At 36.4% G+C, this 18,391-nt stretch overlaps 2 protein-coding genes across 3 annotated transcripts; one reads left to right on the top strand and one right to left on the bottom strand.

Annotated features, from left to right (window-relative positions):
* Positions 1-436: 436 nt before the first annotated feature.
* On the bottom strand, positions 437-14,551 carry clcn5a (chloride channel, voltage-sensitive 5a). 2 transcript variants are annotated; one of them, XM_067375905.1, is made up of 12 exons: positions 14,484-14,551; positions 13,408-13,593; positions 12,112-12,263; positions 9,479-9,578; positions 9,031-9,341; positions 8,697-8,903; positions 7,407-7,487; positions 6,768-7,313; positions 6,419-6,605; positions 4,247-4,645; positions 2,788-3,004; positions 437-2,643 (listed from the first exon to the last, which is right to left on the bottom strand). In XM_067375905.1, the coding sequence occupies exons 2-12, from the start codon at positions 13,550-13,552 to the stop codon at positions 2,553-2,555; spliced, it is 2,436 nt and encodes an 811-aa protein (XP_067232006.1). In that variant the 5' UTR covers positions 13,553-13,593; positions 14,484-14,551; the 3' UTR covers positions 437-2,552. The 2 variants fall into 2 exon arrangements, with proteins under 2 accessions (XP_067232006.1, XP_067232007.1); XM_067375906.1 differs by having other exon boundaries at positions 13,408-13,564; positions 14,484-14,537.
* A 1,651-nt stretch (positions 14,552-16,202) lies between these two features.
* si:dkey-22f5.9 (liver-expressed antimicrobial peptide 2-like) lies at positions 16,203-17,904 on the top strand. The gene is made up of 3 exons (XM_067376629.1): positions 16,203-16,342; positions 16,901-17,064; positions 17,148-17,904. Exons 1-3 carry the CDS (start codon positions 16,271-16,273, stop codon positions 17,185-17,187), a joined length of 276 nt encoding a protein of 91 aa, XP_067232730.1. The 5' UTR covers positions 16,203-16,270; the 3' UTR covers positions 17,188-17,904.
* The last annotated feature ends 487 nt before the right edge of the window (positions 17,905-18,391 follow it).

Genomic DNA, 18,391 nt, shown 5'->3' with positions numbered 1-18,391 from the left:
GATAGCCTTCTCCTTTTTAATAAATGTTTATATTGTTCATTCTTTCCTATAAGGAATATGACCATTCATGGACGAGAAGTCTCCATTTAAATTAAGTTAGTTTGTTGCACTCAGCACTGTATTATGAGTCAAACATGTGTCATTCACTTATGTTTGAAGTAAAAGTCTAGCAAATAATCTAGAGCCAGCATGGGGTAAAATTAAGAGCGAGACATCACATGACTCATATTTGAGTCACATTCAAAACATGCCAAAGTTAATCTAACCTTTGTCAAATAATGTCTTTTTTTGCTTGTAGCCTGTTAATATCAAGGTCTCAAATCTGATCCAGGGAACATTTTTTTTTTTTTTTTCAGTAATTTCGATAAACGACAAAGGAGAAAGTTCATCACCAAATCTCACAATCCACATGAAAAAGAAACACTGAAGAGCATGTTACATGTAATTATATTTCATGTAGTGCTTATGAATAAATTACAATGATAAGGTGACATTCATATTTAACACTAATGGACAATGCTGACATAAAAAAAACACAAGTTTACATAATTTAAACAATGAGTACAAACAACCCAACAAATGATTTCGGGCAAATATTAAACATTTTTTCAACAAAAATTAGTACACAATGCTCTAAGATGTTCTTAATAAAGTGGCCCTTATATTTTTAAAAATGGAAATACTGTGGAAATCATCTAAGGACTGAGAACCAAGCTAATGAGCCATCAGGGGAGTTTCAAGTACGGTTTATAATGGTCTTAGCATTTATTCTATATCCCACTGTGAACTGACACAGAGTGGTGTGGTAAGCTAGCAGATTCAAATTATTAAAAGAGGTTGAACCAGATAGATACAGGCTTTAACATTAAAATGGGGTTTGGGTTTGTATGTATATCATGAAATGACACAATTCAGATGACATTTTTCATGCTCAGGTTACAATTGGACATGCATGTGATAGGAATATAAATGGTACAGGCAATGCATACAAGCATAATGTCATGTAATGCATTTGCATTAATCGCATGTTCATATTGTCCAAAAATAATGGTAATCTAACTTGCATAGGAAATGCTACATACTCTGTGGTTTTAACAGTGGTATTAAGAGATAACTACATACACTACTGTTAAAAAGTTTGGGTTTTTTTTAAAAGAAAACACTTTTATTTAGCAGGGATGCATTAAATTGATCAAAAATGACTGTAAGACATTTATAATGTTATAGTAGATTTCTAATTCAAATAAATGCTGTTCTTTTGAACTTTCTATTCATCATGTTCCTAAAAAAAATGTATCATGGTTTCCACAAAAATATGAATCAGCACAACTGTTTTCAACATTGATGATAAGAAATGTTTCTTGAGCAGCAAATCAGCATATTAGAATGATTTCAGTCTTCAGTGTCACATTATCCTTCAGAAATCATTCTAACATGCTGATTTGCTGCTCAAGAAACATTTCTTATTATCAATGTTGAAAACAGTTGTGCTGCTTCATATGGAGAAATTATGCTGAAAATTCTTTTTCATGACAGACATTAATATTAAAGATATTTTAAATTGTAATCGTATTCCACAATATTACTGTTTTATTGTATTTTTGATCAGCCATGATGAGCATAAGTGACTGCTTTCAAAAACATGAAGAATCTTACTAACCCCAAACTTTTGAATGTTAGTGTTAAATTAAATTGTAATTGTGAAAAGTGCATGTAATTTAAAAACATATACAGAATGAGTCTACAGTGCTGCTTATGACTGACTACAAAATCTGGAGCTGTAATAAAGACTTGACAAAATGAGGAAACTGAATCATCAGATTCATAAACTGTTAATACTCAAAAACTAATTCATATAATTCAGCCCGAGAGTTTATAGATGCTGGAATACTCGCAAATGCTCATTTAAACCGTTTTCAAAAAAAAAAAAAAAAAGTGCATGAACATGTAAACAACAAATAATGGTTTTAACTGATGATTAACATCCATCGCATAGTGGAAGGCAGGAGAACTCCTGGGAAATATGCACCGATTGAAATCACTGATTGCTTGTGACTTCCTCTTGACATACACAAGAAATTCTCCTAAAATCTGTAAGATGAGACATGTCTCTGACCAGAAGTGTTTTGAGGTTGTGTAATATGATCCAAGGTAGACCAGGTAGGTGAATGTCTATATTTAGACAGATTTATGCTACAAAATGTAATGATTTCAACAGTTTCGTCACTTGTCTGTATGGTGTATATATTGTGATATGTTTTGATGCTTTGATATGTTATGATAGGTTGGCTATTTGCAAACACCAAGACTTGGTTGCACTCAGTCCCACCTCTTAAGCTATTTGCTGGAGTGCATAGAATGCTGCTGAAGGTTCTCCATCCTGCAGTTGTAGCGCCTGTACCAATAAGACCCTACAAATGGATTCACAGTGTGAATGGACGCTAATCCAGTACTGACAGTTCTGTAGTGCAAATCATTTGGCCAGACTGGTGTTTTCTGCCCAGTGGGTTATTTCAAACTGGCTGGTGTTTCATAACAGCCCGTTTGGCACTTCAGTTGAAGAGAATAGAGTCAGGGTCTCGGTTGGCCATCTGGGCCATGTGTTTCAGAATGTCTTTTTTGGTGATGATGCCCAGTAAACGCCTGTGGGAAGACAGGAACAGATAATTATATTGAGCTTACCCGAATTTATGTGATGTATAACATTTCTAATGTAAGCAAATCATGGACACACTCAAAAATATGAGGTTGGAGCTGTAAAACTGAGCAAGCAAACCAAGCTTTTACCCGTTGTGAGTGACAAGACACTGGCGCAGACCGAGCTTGCGAAAGATGTCCACCACAATGTCCATGGCGGTGTGGTCTGTAACGGTAAACGGACTGAGATCCATGATACCACGAAGCTTCAACGGCGGAGGGCTGTTGGGTGGCTGTGGAGGTGTGTATTCAGTGAAGAAGATTCGGGAGGCGCTGACCACACCTTCCTGACGCTGACGAGCATTTTCTGCAAGAGAGAAATGGAAAATAAGAAACCTTCTCATGAGAGACCTATAATTCACATGAGCCCTATAATAACAAAGTAATTAAAGGGATAGTTCACTAAAATAATACCGTCATATCAATCTAAGCCTGTATGACTTTCTACTGTGGAACTGCTGAAGATAATCTTCTGAAAAATGTTTCAATGTTTTTGTCTATACAATGAAATTGGGTGCAAAACAACGACTTTGACCACTGAATTTCATTGTAAGAACAAAAAACACTTTAGTGTCTTTTGAACAACATGAGTTAAAAGAATTTCATTTTTTAGGTGAACTACTTCTTTAATCTACAAAGATCTGGTGTTAATCATTGGTAAACAATCGAAGATCTATGGGCGTTTTCACACCTAGCTTGCTTTTAGAGTTTGTTTCAAGACCTGGCATGTTTCCTCCCTTAGTTTGGTTATTTATGGCATATATAAACATGCCAAACACACTCAGAAACAATCGGTCTGAGATTGCCTGAACGGGGTGGGTTCAGCCTAATTGAAAGCAAACTCTGGAGTGGTTCGGTTATGGTGAGACCCAACAGATCATGAACCAAGTTGTATCAAAAGTCATAATGGAAAATAAATTACATAAAAAGCAGCAGTGCCTGATTCTGTCGATGAGCACTTTTCTTTCCTTTTTATGTTAAACTGTCCTGTAATTTAAAGGGTTAATTATTTAAAGCGTTAGTTAAAGCACTGAGAATACTTTTTTTGCATAAAAACAAAACAAAAATAACGACTTTATTCAAGAATTTCTTCTCTTCCCTGCCATTCTCCTACGCTGCTGATGTTGTCAACACAGTGCAGTGCTTCCGGGTTGTACGTCAATGCCGACTCAGTCATTATTTTTGTTCTGTTTTTCCACACAAAAAGTATTCTTGTTGCTTTATAACATTAAGGTTGAGCCACTCTAGTCACATGGACTATTTTAACAATGTCTTTACTACCTTTCTGGACCTTGAATTTGGTGCTTGCGTTGCTTTCTATGGGGGATCAGAAACCTCTTGGATTTCATCAAAAATAACTTAATTTGTGTTTCGAAGATGAACAAAGGTCTTACGGGTGTGGAATGACACGAGGGTGAGCAATTAATGATAGAAATGTCAGTTTTGGTGAACTAACCCTTTAAGTCCCCGTTTCAGAACAGGGCAAACAATGTACAATGTGGTCTGAAAACAGCAAAAGAAAAATCCACCTAAAGCTGTAATCTCTTACCAATAGAGATGACCAGATCCCTGCGCTGCACAAAGCCCACAAGTCTCTGAGACTCATGTGAGACGACCACAGGGAAACCGCTGTATGACGTTTCAGCAATGAGCGACTCGACTTCCTCCACACTCATCCCGTCCTGTGTGATCACGGAGAGTGGGGGGTCGCTACGGCGAGGTCGCATCACATCCATGGCCAGTGTCTTGTGGCTGAACTCCTCCTTAGACTCCAAGAAGGGGTAACCGTTGAGACGGATGTGAGCCTCATAGATGCCCTCTCGACCCAGAGCATCTGCCACCCATTTACTAGTCATGGTGGCAGCCATGAGAGGCACGATGTATTCCAGACCGCCCGTTAGCTCAAACATGATGACCACCAGAGAGACGGTCATACGAGTCACACCACCTATGAAAGAAAGACAGGCCTGGAAAAAAGGCACCTGGACAAGCCACTAATGGCACATTTTTGACAGAAAACAGTTTGAATTAGTGTTGCCCCGATACTGGAATTTATAACTTCGATACGATACGCTGAAAAATATTGATATCTGATACAATTGTCGATACCACGGGGAAAATTGCCATGTATACTGCCATACAGATTTTTTTATTATTAATTTCTCTCTTTTTCTTTTTTGATAATTTGGGTAATTTTGCTGCAATAGTTTTAACACAGCACAGGAAGGCTTTATTTGAAACTCAATAAAAAGACAAGTAAACAGTAATAAAATAAGAAGAAAAAACAAATTGCAAACAATAGCACAAATAAACAGATAAGGATAAAGAGACAGATGAAATAAGCAGTGCTTTAAGTGTTTCAGGAGGGTCTAACAATAGTATTCAGTTGAGAAATTACAGAAATTAAAGTAATTAAATGTAAAAAAAAACAACACTGGATGTTCTTCATCATTGTAAAAATTAAATAAAGATTAATGCTTACAATTAAAGTTACAAGAGCAGCGAGTGATTTCCTTAATTTTTTCTTTTGTTTTATGATTAATGTGACAGACAGCAGCAGGTTTATGAGGTTGCTGTCACTTTAAGAGCTTCTGCACAGATCCAATATACTGTTACACAACATGCGCGGTGTTCCCAAACTGACTGTTTAACTGAATAGGCCTACTCGCCAAGACGGGTATTTTGACATAATGTTGTTTAAGCGCAATATTCAACGAAAACCAAGTCAATTTGGTACTTGCGAGCTCTTTGAGAGGCGGCTTTATGAGAGTGTCACTTATAAAGATCAGGGGTGCACCGCTTTTGGTATGAGCTTGAAACCTGTGGGAATGAGTAAATCCAACCGGAGTGAATGAGATGAGTGACGGTGCATGTCCACTGGCGCCATGTAGAGTGAGCGTTTTCAATTCATTCCTATGGAAGTTGAGCTTCACGCTTGTGTGTGACTATAAAGCTCATCTTCCAAAGGAATGAACTGAAAATGCTCGCTCTGCTTCATGCCAGTGGAAACGCACCGTGAATGAGAGGCAGGGGGTGTGTGTCCCTTCACCATCGGAGAGAAGAGAAAGTGAGAATGCGCAGCTGGTATCGATGTATCGATACTGCAGAAAAGGAGTATTGGAATCGTTTCAGATATTTCAGTATTGATAGATATCAAAATATCGATATTTTTGACAACACTAGTTTGAATTAGTGTTGTCAAAAGTACCAACTTTGGTACTGAAATTTTTAAAATGTAACTATGCCAGCATTTACCCCTAGCATTTTGAGCGCTGTTGAGTGGATTCTTAAACATCTCTTATTTGCCATTGTGTTCACATGCTGTGATTGGCTACAATGATCAACACACGGGAGCGTCTGAAAGCAAAGGAAGTGTCTGAAAGCGTTTTGAAAGCGGGAGTGTTTGAAAGCAGGTGTCCATCAGTGGACCGGTCTGCTGATAGACGACTGCTTTCAAATGCTCCAATGTGTATCCGTGTTAGCGCTCTGTGAAGAGCGTCAAAGATGTTTATTTACAACATGTTTTTGAAGCGTTGATCATTGTAGCCAATCATAGACATATCTGATGAGTGTGTGAACACAATAGCCAATCAGAGGTGTTTAAAAATCAGCTCAACAGAGCTCAAAATGCTAGGGAGAAATGCTGGTATAGTCACATTTTTACTTTGTCACTTGTCACTTTTGACAACACTAGTTTGAATAGAGTTGAATAGATTCTTACCCAAGCAGGCAGTAGCGCCCACCATAGCATAGAGGCCTGGGGTGATGCAATCCGCTCCAGGTGAGCACCAGCCTCTAAAGATTACCCAGTCATGGTGGTAATATGCCAGCTGCTCCATACCCACACCGAGCAGCCTGCCCGCGATCGCTCCCACAGCCATACTGGGGATGAAGAGACCAGAAGGCACCTGGAGGAACACACGGGAGACGACAGTACAGACAGAGGTTTGTGTAAACATTAAACTATTCGATAAGGAAATGGAAAGTGTGTCAAGACCTTGGGAGATGGAGGGAGGGATGGATGGATAATGGAAGAGAGGAAGATAGGATGGATGGCTTTGACCCAGTACCTTCATGCCAAAGGTCACCACAGTGATGAGCATCTTGAAGACCAAGGCGAGTGACAGCTGCCACAAGGCCGTGTAGACCTCATGTCCCGCTGGTCTGTCAGGCAGAGCGTCGCTGGTGCTCTTGGTGATGCTCACGTTGGTGTAGTTACACAGCTGTGAGGAATCCAGCAGGCCGCAATCATTGAACAGCTCAGAGATCAGCTCGCTGGTGCTCATACGCGTGTAGCTGTTGGGGAACGCCAGCAGAGCTGTGACCGCCGTAACAACCAGCACCTCCAGGACAGGGTAGTGACCCAGCCGTGTGGTCTTACGCCGGCGACACCACGCAATGTTTGCACGGATGAAGAAAGCTCCCCAGATTCCTCCAAAAATACCCAATAGGACAAAGGGAATGAGCTCCAGCAAGTGCCAAGGGGAGTGGAACTCCACATAGAAGAGCACCAGCCTGCTGTTACCAAATGGGTTGATGGACCGAAGCGTGAAGGCCGCCACCAACGCAGCAAAGAAAGAGCGCCACAGCGTCTTCAGAGGGAAATAATAACTCACCTACAGGATAATGTGAGAGTGATTCTAGTCATTAACATGCCACTTGATAAAGTTGAGAGTATGCAAAAAGAAGTATGTGTGGAGAATGCTTGCCTCTTCCAGACTGAAGAGAACGCCACCGATCGGTGCGCCAAAAGCTACTGACACACCAACGGCAGCTGCAGCAGACAACACCTAATCAACATATGGAGAGAAGAAAGGTAGAAGTGAAACAATAGACTAAGCTTATCACAGAAAAGGCTTGGATCAACAAAGGCCTCAAATGTAAAAATAAAATGTGATCTTATGTTTGGTCTCGTCTACATGATGTCAATAAAAACATTCTCACAATGAGTGTTTAAAACATAAAACCACAAAAACAGGCAACCAGAATGTCCTTAGCAGCAAGCCGCAAAAATGTAACAACAAATGCTCCCTTAGAGCCACTGGATTTATAGAGAGAGACAGATGGGAGAAAGAAGTTGTGCCTTGCTCCTTATATAAAAAAAAAAAAAATCATAGTCCTTAGAACATACAATACCATTCATGTTTGGGCTCTGTAAAGTTTTTTTTTTTTGTATTATGCTCACCAAAGCTGCAATTATTTGATCTAAAATACAATAAAAACTATAATATTGTGACATATTACAATTATATATATACACTGACTATAATATTGTGACATTACAATTATATATATACACTGACTATATATATATATATATAGTCAGTGTCATTGATCAGTTTGTCATTGTCATTGATCAGTGTCACACGATCCTTCAGAACTCATTCTAATATGCAGATATCTCATTATTATCATGTTGAAAACAGTTGTACTGCGTCATATTTTTGTGGCAACTTTCATACTTTTTTCAGGATTCTTTGATAAACAGAAAGATCAAAAGAACAGCCTTTATTTTAAATGGAAATCTTTTGTAACCTCAATGTTTTTACTGTCACTTTAAACATTTTTTTTTTTTTTTTCCTGAATGAAAGTAATAATTTCTTTTTAAAAAAACATCACTGTGCTGTGAAGATGAATACAATTTCATTTTATCTGTTCAGATAGCTCTGTACAGTATCTTTCTGAAGGATTCCAATGTTAGGAAAGAGATTTTACAAAATCTCTGATCATTTCAGTTCAATTTTAACAGTTTATTTGTCACACAGAGGAATAAGGAAAGTTCAAATTATACCGGATAATTTTGAGACAAACAAGGGTGTTTCTTAAAGCCAAATGTTTATTGCTCAGACACAGAATGGGCGGAAAATGATCATGAAAATCTAACATATTTATAGTTACTTTATTTATATTGAATTGTGATAATAGATTTCTAATTCGTTTCTTGGCACAAAAAGTTTAAGAACATTTTAAGGGTGATTTATAATGGGTAAAAATCATACCTCGCGTCTCTTTGCCTCATTCCTGCGGTACTTGGTGAAGAGGTGGCATAGGATGTTGCCACAGCAACAGGCCACATGGACCAGAGGCCCTTCTTTGCCCAGGCTGAGTCCAGATGACACAGCCAGCACCAAGGTGATGGTTTTAATCATAAGAGTCCATTTACCCAGGTAACCCCTGATGATAAACCCACTCAAGATGGTCTTGATCTAGCAGGTCAAACAAAAACTGGGACATTTTAACAGTGGCCTATACTTTATTATGTAGGAGTGCAACAACATGTGTGTCAAAATGCAAGATTAAATATTATACAGGCACTACAATTCTTTAGCTTACCTCAGGTATTCCAGAGCCACAGGCATATGGGGCAAAGGCCCTGACTAAAGACACAGCCAGGAAGGAGAAAAGCAGTGCCCAGCACACATACATCAAGTAATTCATGATGTAGGCAAAAGGGCCGTTGTTGGTGCCGACGATGAGCTCTGCCCAGCTTTTCCATTGAGGGCATTTGTCTCTCTCCTGGAAGGTTGTCTCATTGGAGTTCCAACAGCAGTGCTCATGATTAAACCAGAAGCCGTTCAGACACACTCCCTCCTTCAGATCTGTCATCCAGTGGGCAGAGATGTCGATCCCACCAGCCAGGGCACCTGGAATCAAACAGAACAGCACATGCTATGAAACATCATGGTGAGGCCAGTTATCCAAGGTTGTCATTTTTCAAATTTGACGCTTTGTAATCACTCCTCATGATACTTGTTCTTTAATATTAGAAAGATGAACCAACCTGACATTAGTCCCACGAGCAGCATGAGAAGCCAGCCAGAGAAGGCGTCGCTGATACTTTTCATCAGAGCCCAGGTTGACTCTTTACTCTTGGTAGCAATCTAAAACGTCGAGAAAATGAAGATCACAGGGAGTCAAGTCACATTTATTTATATAGCACATTTCAGTCCAATAACTGTCGATGTTGCAAAATTCGTCAATTATGAAACAAATTCAAATCAGCTATAAAGCAGCTCTACAGAAGACAATAGTGTCATCATTAGAGGTCGACCGATAGTGGATTTTACTGATAACTAGGTTGGACCGTGCTTGCCGATAAACGATTTAATCAACCGATAGTTTTTAAAATGGATACTGGATAAATAAATAAAAAATAACATAACACTCCAAGTAAAACAGTGCTGAACTTCATTTCCAAAAAAACAGTACTGAACCATGAAAATGTGCTAAATTAAATAAATATACACTATCGCTCAAAAGTTTGGGGATCGGTAAGATTTTTAATGTTTTTAAAAGAAGTTTCGTCTGCTCACCAAGGGTACATTTACTTAATTAAAAATACAGTAAAAACAGTAATATTGTGAAATATTATTACAATTTAAAATAACTGTGTACTATTTAAATATATTTGACAAAGTAATTTATTCCTGTGATGGCAAAGCTGAATTTTCAGCATCATTACACTAGTCTTCAGTGTCACATGATCCTTTAGAAATCATTCTAATTTGTCAATTTGCTGCTCAAGAAACATTTATTGTTTACAACTGTACAAAATATTTGTGTACAATATTTTTTTTTTTCAGGATTTTTGATGAATAGAAAGTTCACAAGAACAGTGTTTATCTGAAATCTAATCTTTTGTAACATTATAAATGTCTTTACTGCCACTTTTGATTGTTTTAATGCATCCTTGCTGAATAAAAGTATTCATTTCTTTAATTTCTTTAAAAAAAAAAAAAAAAATTCTTACTGACCCCAAACTTTTGAACGGTAGTGTATAATGTTACAGAAGCTTTGTATTTCAGATAAATGCTGTTCTTTTGAACTTTCTATTCATCAAGGAATCCTGAAAAAAAGTACACAACTGTTTTCAACATTGAAAATAATCATAAATGTTTATTGAGCAGCAAATCAGCATATTAGAATGATTTCTGAAGGATCATGTGACACTGAAGACTGGAGTAATGATGCTGAAAATTCAGCTTTGCATCACAGGAATAAATTACTTTGTAAAATATATTCAAATAGAAAACAGTTATTTTAAATTGTATAATTTTTCACAATATTACTGTTTTTACTGTATTTTTAATTAAATAAATTAAGCCTTGGTGAGCAGACAAAAATTCTTTTAAAAACATTAAAAATCTTACCGATCCCAAACTTTTGAGTGGTAGTGTATAAATATGAATATATTAATTATATCAATAAATATAAAAACATGCATTCAAACTGAAACAAAACGTAACACTCTAAAAATGTATTGGTAAACAATTAAATTAACAAACTAACAATAAACAATACTTCTACAGTATTTATTAACCTTAGTTAATGTTACAAATGGAATCTTATTGTAAAGTGTTACCATTTCATAAAAATCCAAACAGTCATGCTTAAAGATGGCCATCTTTAAATATCTACACAAAGGCCAGAGAACTGATTAGTCTCTCACTTTATTTGCTTCTATTTTAGAACACTTGATGATTATCTAATGAAAATAACTGAATATCTACCACAGTGCTGATAAAAAAAAAAAAACTGAAATCAGATTTGTTTACATGTTTCTGTCGGCTACAAGAACAATTTGCTTTCTCACGTCACTAGCTTTAAATATGCAACTTCGCCGGCTAATGAATGCATAAGTGATCAGCTGAAAATAAACTCATGCAGACAGATGGCAACAATCATGCCATTAAAACATTTGGGTCAGATGTGCGTGTATTTTTTGTCACAACTACTACTAATGTTAACGTCCTCTCAGCCTTGATGACAAAGATAGGCTACTGCTGTTTCTTCTCTGCTAATGCAGCATCTAGTCAGCAATTTAATTACTTTATAATGATATTACAACATGTAGTGGTACTGTAGTGTTCTGTATTCATACAGTTTCTGTGTTTTAAACATGCATCTGAAGTGTCAGCGCTCAGCCTCAAGTGTCAAAATAAACAGCACAAGGCATCAGCGATTCCACCTCTAGAGGCCGCTCTCATACTGTATGATGACAGCAGACACTTTTCAGCCGCTCCAGCCTCCCGATATAGCTCCAGCAAGGAACACAACCCGGAACAAACCAATTGTTCCACCAATCAGCTATCAGTGTGAGCTCTAATCATCAACCAAACCAATCCACTCTTCAAGTTTTGTTCTCATGTGATAGTGTCAGTGCAGTCAGATTGACGTTACTGAATAAGAAATGTCTTTTAAACCCCAACTAAGCAAGCCAAAGGTGACTGTGGCAAGGAACTCTTTCAGGTAATGGAGATTCAGGGGTGGGAGTGCAGTGACATATGAATAAACATGGTGTGATAAGCTTATACTACGGCTCAAGTGTAATTTATTGGTCGGGATGACATAAAATGCATGATTAATTTCTTTCCGAGTAAAGATGTTTAAAAAGATTCAATTGAGTATTGTCACCTCTCTGTGGCGATCTCGGTCTTTAGATTTCTCCCGGACCCAATCGATAGTGTTGAAGTCTTCATATGTGCCGACCCCAGGCACCGGCTCATCTAGCAAATCCATCAGTTTAGGAACCCCATTAGGCCCATCTCCAGCTCCATATGAACCACCTGCACAGATAAGAAAGAGATATATATTATGCAGGCAGTTCAAAAGTGCTAATAAATAACAAGCTGTGACAGTTCAAGGCCTTAGGTAGAATACCAAAATGATCACAAGAGCACTTTATCTGGAACATTTTCCTCCAAAATGACCAGAGGGGCCTGAAGACCTGGATTTGCACTGGTCCCTTAAACCTGATTTTCTTTAACGAAGAAATTATTCACGTTAGAAGTGAAGAGTTGGGATAATCTCATCACTACCGTTTAAAAGTTGTTGCTTTTTTTAATGTTTTAGAAAAAAAAAGTCTTGTATGCTCACAGAGCCTGCATTTATTTACCAGGCCCCATTTAGTGGGAAAGGGGTAAAAGGTTGTCACTGCACATTTATGGTAACACACATTCCTGTTCCAGTGTTCACAGTTCTTCACATGACTTTCATTAAATTGATTTTACTAGTACCAAGAACAGGAAATAAACGTACTCAACAGAAAACACAGCAATAAAACTAGCTATGGTTAATGATCAACCTTCTAGAAGCCAAGCTTAATTATATATTGATTACTACGCCATCAAATGTGCATAAGGGCACAAAGAGTACAACATCAATGTTGTTTATGAAAAAATAATCACAAAATGTTAGTGTTTCAGAAAAAAAAAACAACCAATAAACTGTGTGAAAGTACCTAATCACACATCACACACATCAAAACAACTGATATCAAACGCTGAGGAAGTTCAAGGGAAACGGATGGATGTGAAAACCTGACACCGGTAAAAACATGAAACTAGCTACAATAGAAAAAAACTAGAGGGTACACTTTGATCTCATTGATAAAAGGATTTCTGTCAGGGGGGGCGACAAATACCGAAGCTGTGACCTCAGCGAATTCTCACCACTATTTTCTCACAGACACACAAACACCAGAGACCTATACGTTACACATTTGCCCCCAAACCTATATCAAGTGGTGAGAGAAAGGGGAAAAAAACTATGGGAATCTCAATGAATAAGGATAAAACTGGGTGGCAGCTACACTGGAGAAATAATATGACATATATTGTCACCTCTTCACATTATAATTGTCACTGGGGCCATTTTTGATCCCCTTTGTCTCACTTGACTATAAATGCAACACATGTGTTTGGCACTCACCTGAGCCATAGTCCCGGTCCAGAGGAGGCACGTCATCTGTGCTGGAAAAGTCCAACGTGGCTCCTGCGATCTCCACCATGTCCTCATCGCTGGTTCCACTCTGCAGGCTGTTGAAGCTCTCACTGCAATAGCCAGCGTTGTCCATCGTTCCTCCAGACTGTGGAGGACATAGAAATGTCCTTTGACCTGAGCATAAGAGGCTCCATTTAAAGTTAACTATTAATGTTTACCATGCACTTCTAGATTGAATAGTAACTGCATATTTACATCATGACTTTTAAATTCCATTTATTATAATTATGGACTGAGCATTAAAAAAAACAGCTGCACTCTGAATATAGAATTTACATTAGTGATATCAAGAATTTAATAATAATATTAAGAATGTATTTATTACCAGCAAACCTACGCAGAAAATTAATTTAAAAACCATAAAAATGAACTCTCTTTAGTTACATGGTTTTTATTTTAAAACTTTACAAATACAGCCTGGGGTACATTAACAAATAAATAAAAACAAAATACAGAAATAAAGTTAAATAAAACAATATTCAAAAATATTAACTTTCTTATTTTTCAAACTTGTTTTTAGCTATTGTTTGAACTTCTGACTTTATGATTAAAAGCAAAAGCTCATTTCCCCTATATTTACATGTATGTAAAATAAATAGCAGATTAGATTAAAGGTGTACCATCTGAGTTACTAAACCACAGCTAATGACATCAGCAAACTTCAAATATGGGTCATTTTAGCTTAGCCAACTAGCTTGCAAAAGAAATATGAGGAATATGGTCAATGGCAGCAAAATGCCGTAGAAAAAAAGCGCATGTAACACTCCTAGTGTGATTCATCTCTGATTTAAGCTCTCAGCAATAGGGAACTATGACAAATTCAGGAAAATACTCTCAAGGGGCTGGTTAGCAGGATAGCTAAAAGGGTTGCCTGCTAACCAGCTGTAATTTTCATAAGCTTAAGAACCATGGCATCAAGCTGAACTGCTGCAGAACATATTTATAATGTTAACATGTCGTTCATTGCCTATAACTAGGTTAAAGTGAAACTAGTAAACATTTACCTTGTTTGCTATCTTGTGTCACTCAAGCGCCGATGCCAATGACGTACAAATTAAGACATATACAGCCGAGTGCCGATACATAAGATCTGTGAAGATGACTTAAGCATTCGATTAAGAATGTCTCGGACAGCTGGCCTCTGTCACTACTGTCCAACAATCTAGCTTTAATCTATTTTTTTAATTAATCGATTTTAAATTAATAGATTTTTTTTAAATGTGTTTATTATTTCTTATTTAAGTAAGTTTATTTAATAAATTGTGAATAGGTGTATTTACTGTATATAAGGTGTGCTTATAATTTTAACTGCAGTGTGTTATTTGATATTACGTTTAAAGTTAATATTCATATATATATTATAAATTAATATAATTTTTAAATGAGCTAAATTACTTTTATCATTATTACAAAAAATAGCCTATGTTTAAATATATTACATGCACGTGTCAATAAAAAGAACATTAAAATAGCCTAGCTATATGCTAGTTTACCAAAAATGCTTGTCACATTCGGCAGTACACTTTAACCATCTCTCAAAGAATGTGATGTTCATTGCTATATGCAAATTACAAAATGACACTGAGTGGCTCAATGTTGCCATCTATAGGTGACAGTGCAGACAAACTGGAGCCGACCTATAGACCTACTCTTGATCACCCAGTGTGATTACATTTGTTACAACAATTACTGAACCTAATGGACTTTGTGTTGTCATGAACCGTATGGGCTTTGTTTTAGCCTGTTTCTTTAAATGGCATCAATACTGTTCTGTATAAAAACATGTAGTGTACATCACAAAAAAAGTGATAGTGCACAGATTTTCCAAAAACAAATATTTTTAGAACTTTTCAGTTTGTTCTGATTAAATAAGTAGATTGAGGGACAGGATCGCACTGTTCTGTCATTCGGAGCACATGCTGAACTTTCACCGCTCAGCTGTGTGAGGTTGTTCAGCATTATGCTATTATTAAAACCTTTTTTAAATTATTCAATCAATTTAGAGTTAAATTTAAAATGCATATGAATGTTTAAGAGAAATTTTATCTTAGGTCTTGTTATTTTCCCCTCCATTTTAAATGGTCTTTTGGTGTGACAAATCAAAACTGCATGCATAATAACTAATTAAAAGAATAAGTGAAATACTGTTGCAATCTTTTCATATCAGTTGCATTATTCTGCCTGTGCATACATTAATTATTATATTAATTATATTCATATTGAAATGACTGATGCAACTGCATGCAAGACTCTTAGTATGAACAGGCTACATGTTATCTGAATGTACTTGATGACCTATTGATTTAGAGAGATGGACGGGAACATACTTTTCTCTTGAAAATGATGTTAAACTTATTCTTTATATTCTCAATTCTCAAATAAGTTCATTTGCAGAAATCCCAGTATGAGATCTTGTGCATGCAATGCTTTCATTTTGTTTATACTGCTTTTATATAAAAGTAATCTAATCATGATGTAAAAAGCATGCTACTGTAAATCTAAATGTAAAACATTTAGTGCAGAATAACTTTTTACTTCCATCAATCAAGCTAGATGACATTAAGGCCTATTTAAGCTTATGTAAACTCTCAAATATTTACTAAACACGTGATTTTATCTTGGCCATGGCCTTTAAGCATAGTAAGAGAGCAGAAGAGACGGATAGACAGAGAGGGTGGGGAGGTAAGATCAATGTTGCAGGGTTATAAATACACATGGTCATTGCAAAGCTTAAGCAAATCTTCTGGACACACTGACATAGCACGGTTTTGAAGGGAATAACACCACCAAAATGAATCTGCATCACTTTCACCTGGCAAAATTTGGATTCTGCACACTGATCTTGCTAGTTCTGATGTATCAGGTGGGTTTACACCTCTTTCCAACAACTTTTTTCACAGGTAGCGAGAACATGTGATACCAAGTTGGCAGGCGTGAAAATGTTTCTTTTGTTAAAAAACTGCTTTTTCACTTTTATCAGAATTACTGCACTGAGAAAATGGTGTAGGTATATCAGTTTTCACTGAGAAATGACTATTAAATTTCACAAATTATTACAAAGAAATTGAATTAAACAAAGACGACAATAGTATTTTCTTGTAAAATCTTCAGCTATTACAAAAAAATTACAAAAATGTACAAAAATATATATATTTTTTACAGTCTAGGTAGCACTTTGCTATATGAACCATACTAGGCTATATAACATTTATTATTCTTAGTAAACGCAATTCATTTTAAAATCAAACGTTGTTTGACATGAAAAATGCACTGTTAAATACCATGATCAAATGTATTTTTATTAACAAAGATGAATAAATGCTGTTAAATATATTGCTCATTATTATTCCTTGTTAAGTTATTATTAATAAAAAGTTAACTTATTGTAATTATGTTAATGCATATGTTACCTATATGTTAGGTATCTACTGTGCCATTAGCGACTTCTGAGGTGCGATCGGATCTTCAGTCATCACATATACTGCACCGCAAGATACGAATGTCCCCTTTGTGGCGAATCATGGGGTTCAAACCATATGGAGCATACTGCCATGACAACATAGAGTGCACTACAGGATTATGCAGGTACGTCACTGCTGCCATCCATCTCCTTTCATCAAGTCCTAAAACTGCCCTATTTGAAAACTTATTATATTTTCTACCCCCAGGAATGGTCATTGTTCTTTTAATGAGCCTGTTCATTCATAGCGGAGTGGAAGACTGAAATATATTCATTTATGTGTCAACCCAATTAATATATATGCCATAGCATTGTGTGTGTAGGCTATGTTGCAAGCACTTTAATTTTTTAACTGTATGTAGTGCAGTATTGTGTAGTGCATATGGAGAAGTCTCACTTGAAAAGTTACATTGGTTTCACTGTAGATCTTTTATGTTCAAGGCATTTAATAACACTATTTATGGTCATTAACATATTGGGGTTTGTATTTGACTTGCCCCAAACTTTAATTCTGTAAGTGCATTGTAATTAAAAAGCTGTATTAATCTGTAAGAGCATCTGTTTTAATTTTTAGACCATTTTAAGAGCTATATATATATATATATATATATATATATATATATATATATATATATATGTATAAAATAATGTGATATTTGATATAAAGTACTGTATTTGATATGCTATGTGGGCATACAGAATGCTTCAGAAGTGAACCTTAAAATCAATACTAGGCATAGTGCCAGTAAGGGAACGTGCCCAGCTGCACACATCTTTCTCAGGATGGTCTGAGTTCTCTGAAAAGCCAGTTCTGATGACAAAGCCCCCTGAAGTTAGCAAGAGGAGTATTTGCACAAGAATGTACTGTAACAGACTGATGTCATTGTACTGTGAACGACCTCCACATGTACCCAGATTGCATGTCCTTTTCTGACATGAAAGATCAAAGTTTATGTTTGTCAAATAAAACACTAAAAATACCTCTGTTTCTGTAACAATTCCATTCTTTTAGTTTATGCTTTTTTAACTATTGTTGTGATACACAATTGTGATGTGTTTATATTTGAGTATGCATATTTTCGAAGCACGTCGCCTTCAAAAACCTTCGAAAACAAACAAAAATATCCCTAAAATCAAACATATTTATTATTATTTTAAAGGGTTAGAAAATTCTGAAAATTCCAAAAATGAAAATTCTGTCATTTATTACTTACCCTCATGCCGCTCCACAAGACCTTAAGACCTTCTTAATCTTCATAACACAAATTGAGATATTTTTGTTGAAATCCGATAGCTCTGCCAAGCAATGACATTTCCTCTCTCAAGATCCATTAATGTACTAAAAACATATTTAAATCGGTTCATGTGAGTTCAGTGGTTCAATATTAATATTATAAAGCGGCGAGAATATTTTTGGTGTGCCAAAAAAACAAAATAACGACTTATATAGTG

The sequence above is a fragment of the Chanodichthys erythropterus genome, chromosome 22 (assembly GCF_024489055.1).
Source record: "Chanodichthys erythropterus isolate Z2021 chromosome 22, ASM2448905v1, whole genome shotgun sequence".
NCBI lineage: Eukaryota > Metazoa > Chordata > Actinopteri > Cypriniformes > Xenocyprididae > Chanodichthys > Chanodichthys erythropterus.
Note: the sequence above shows the minus strand (reverse complement) of the source record. Positions and strands in the feature narration are given on the sequence as shown.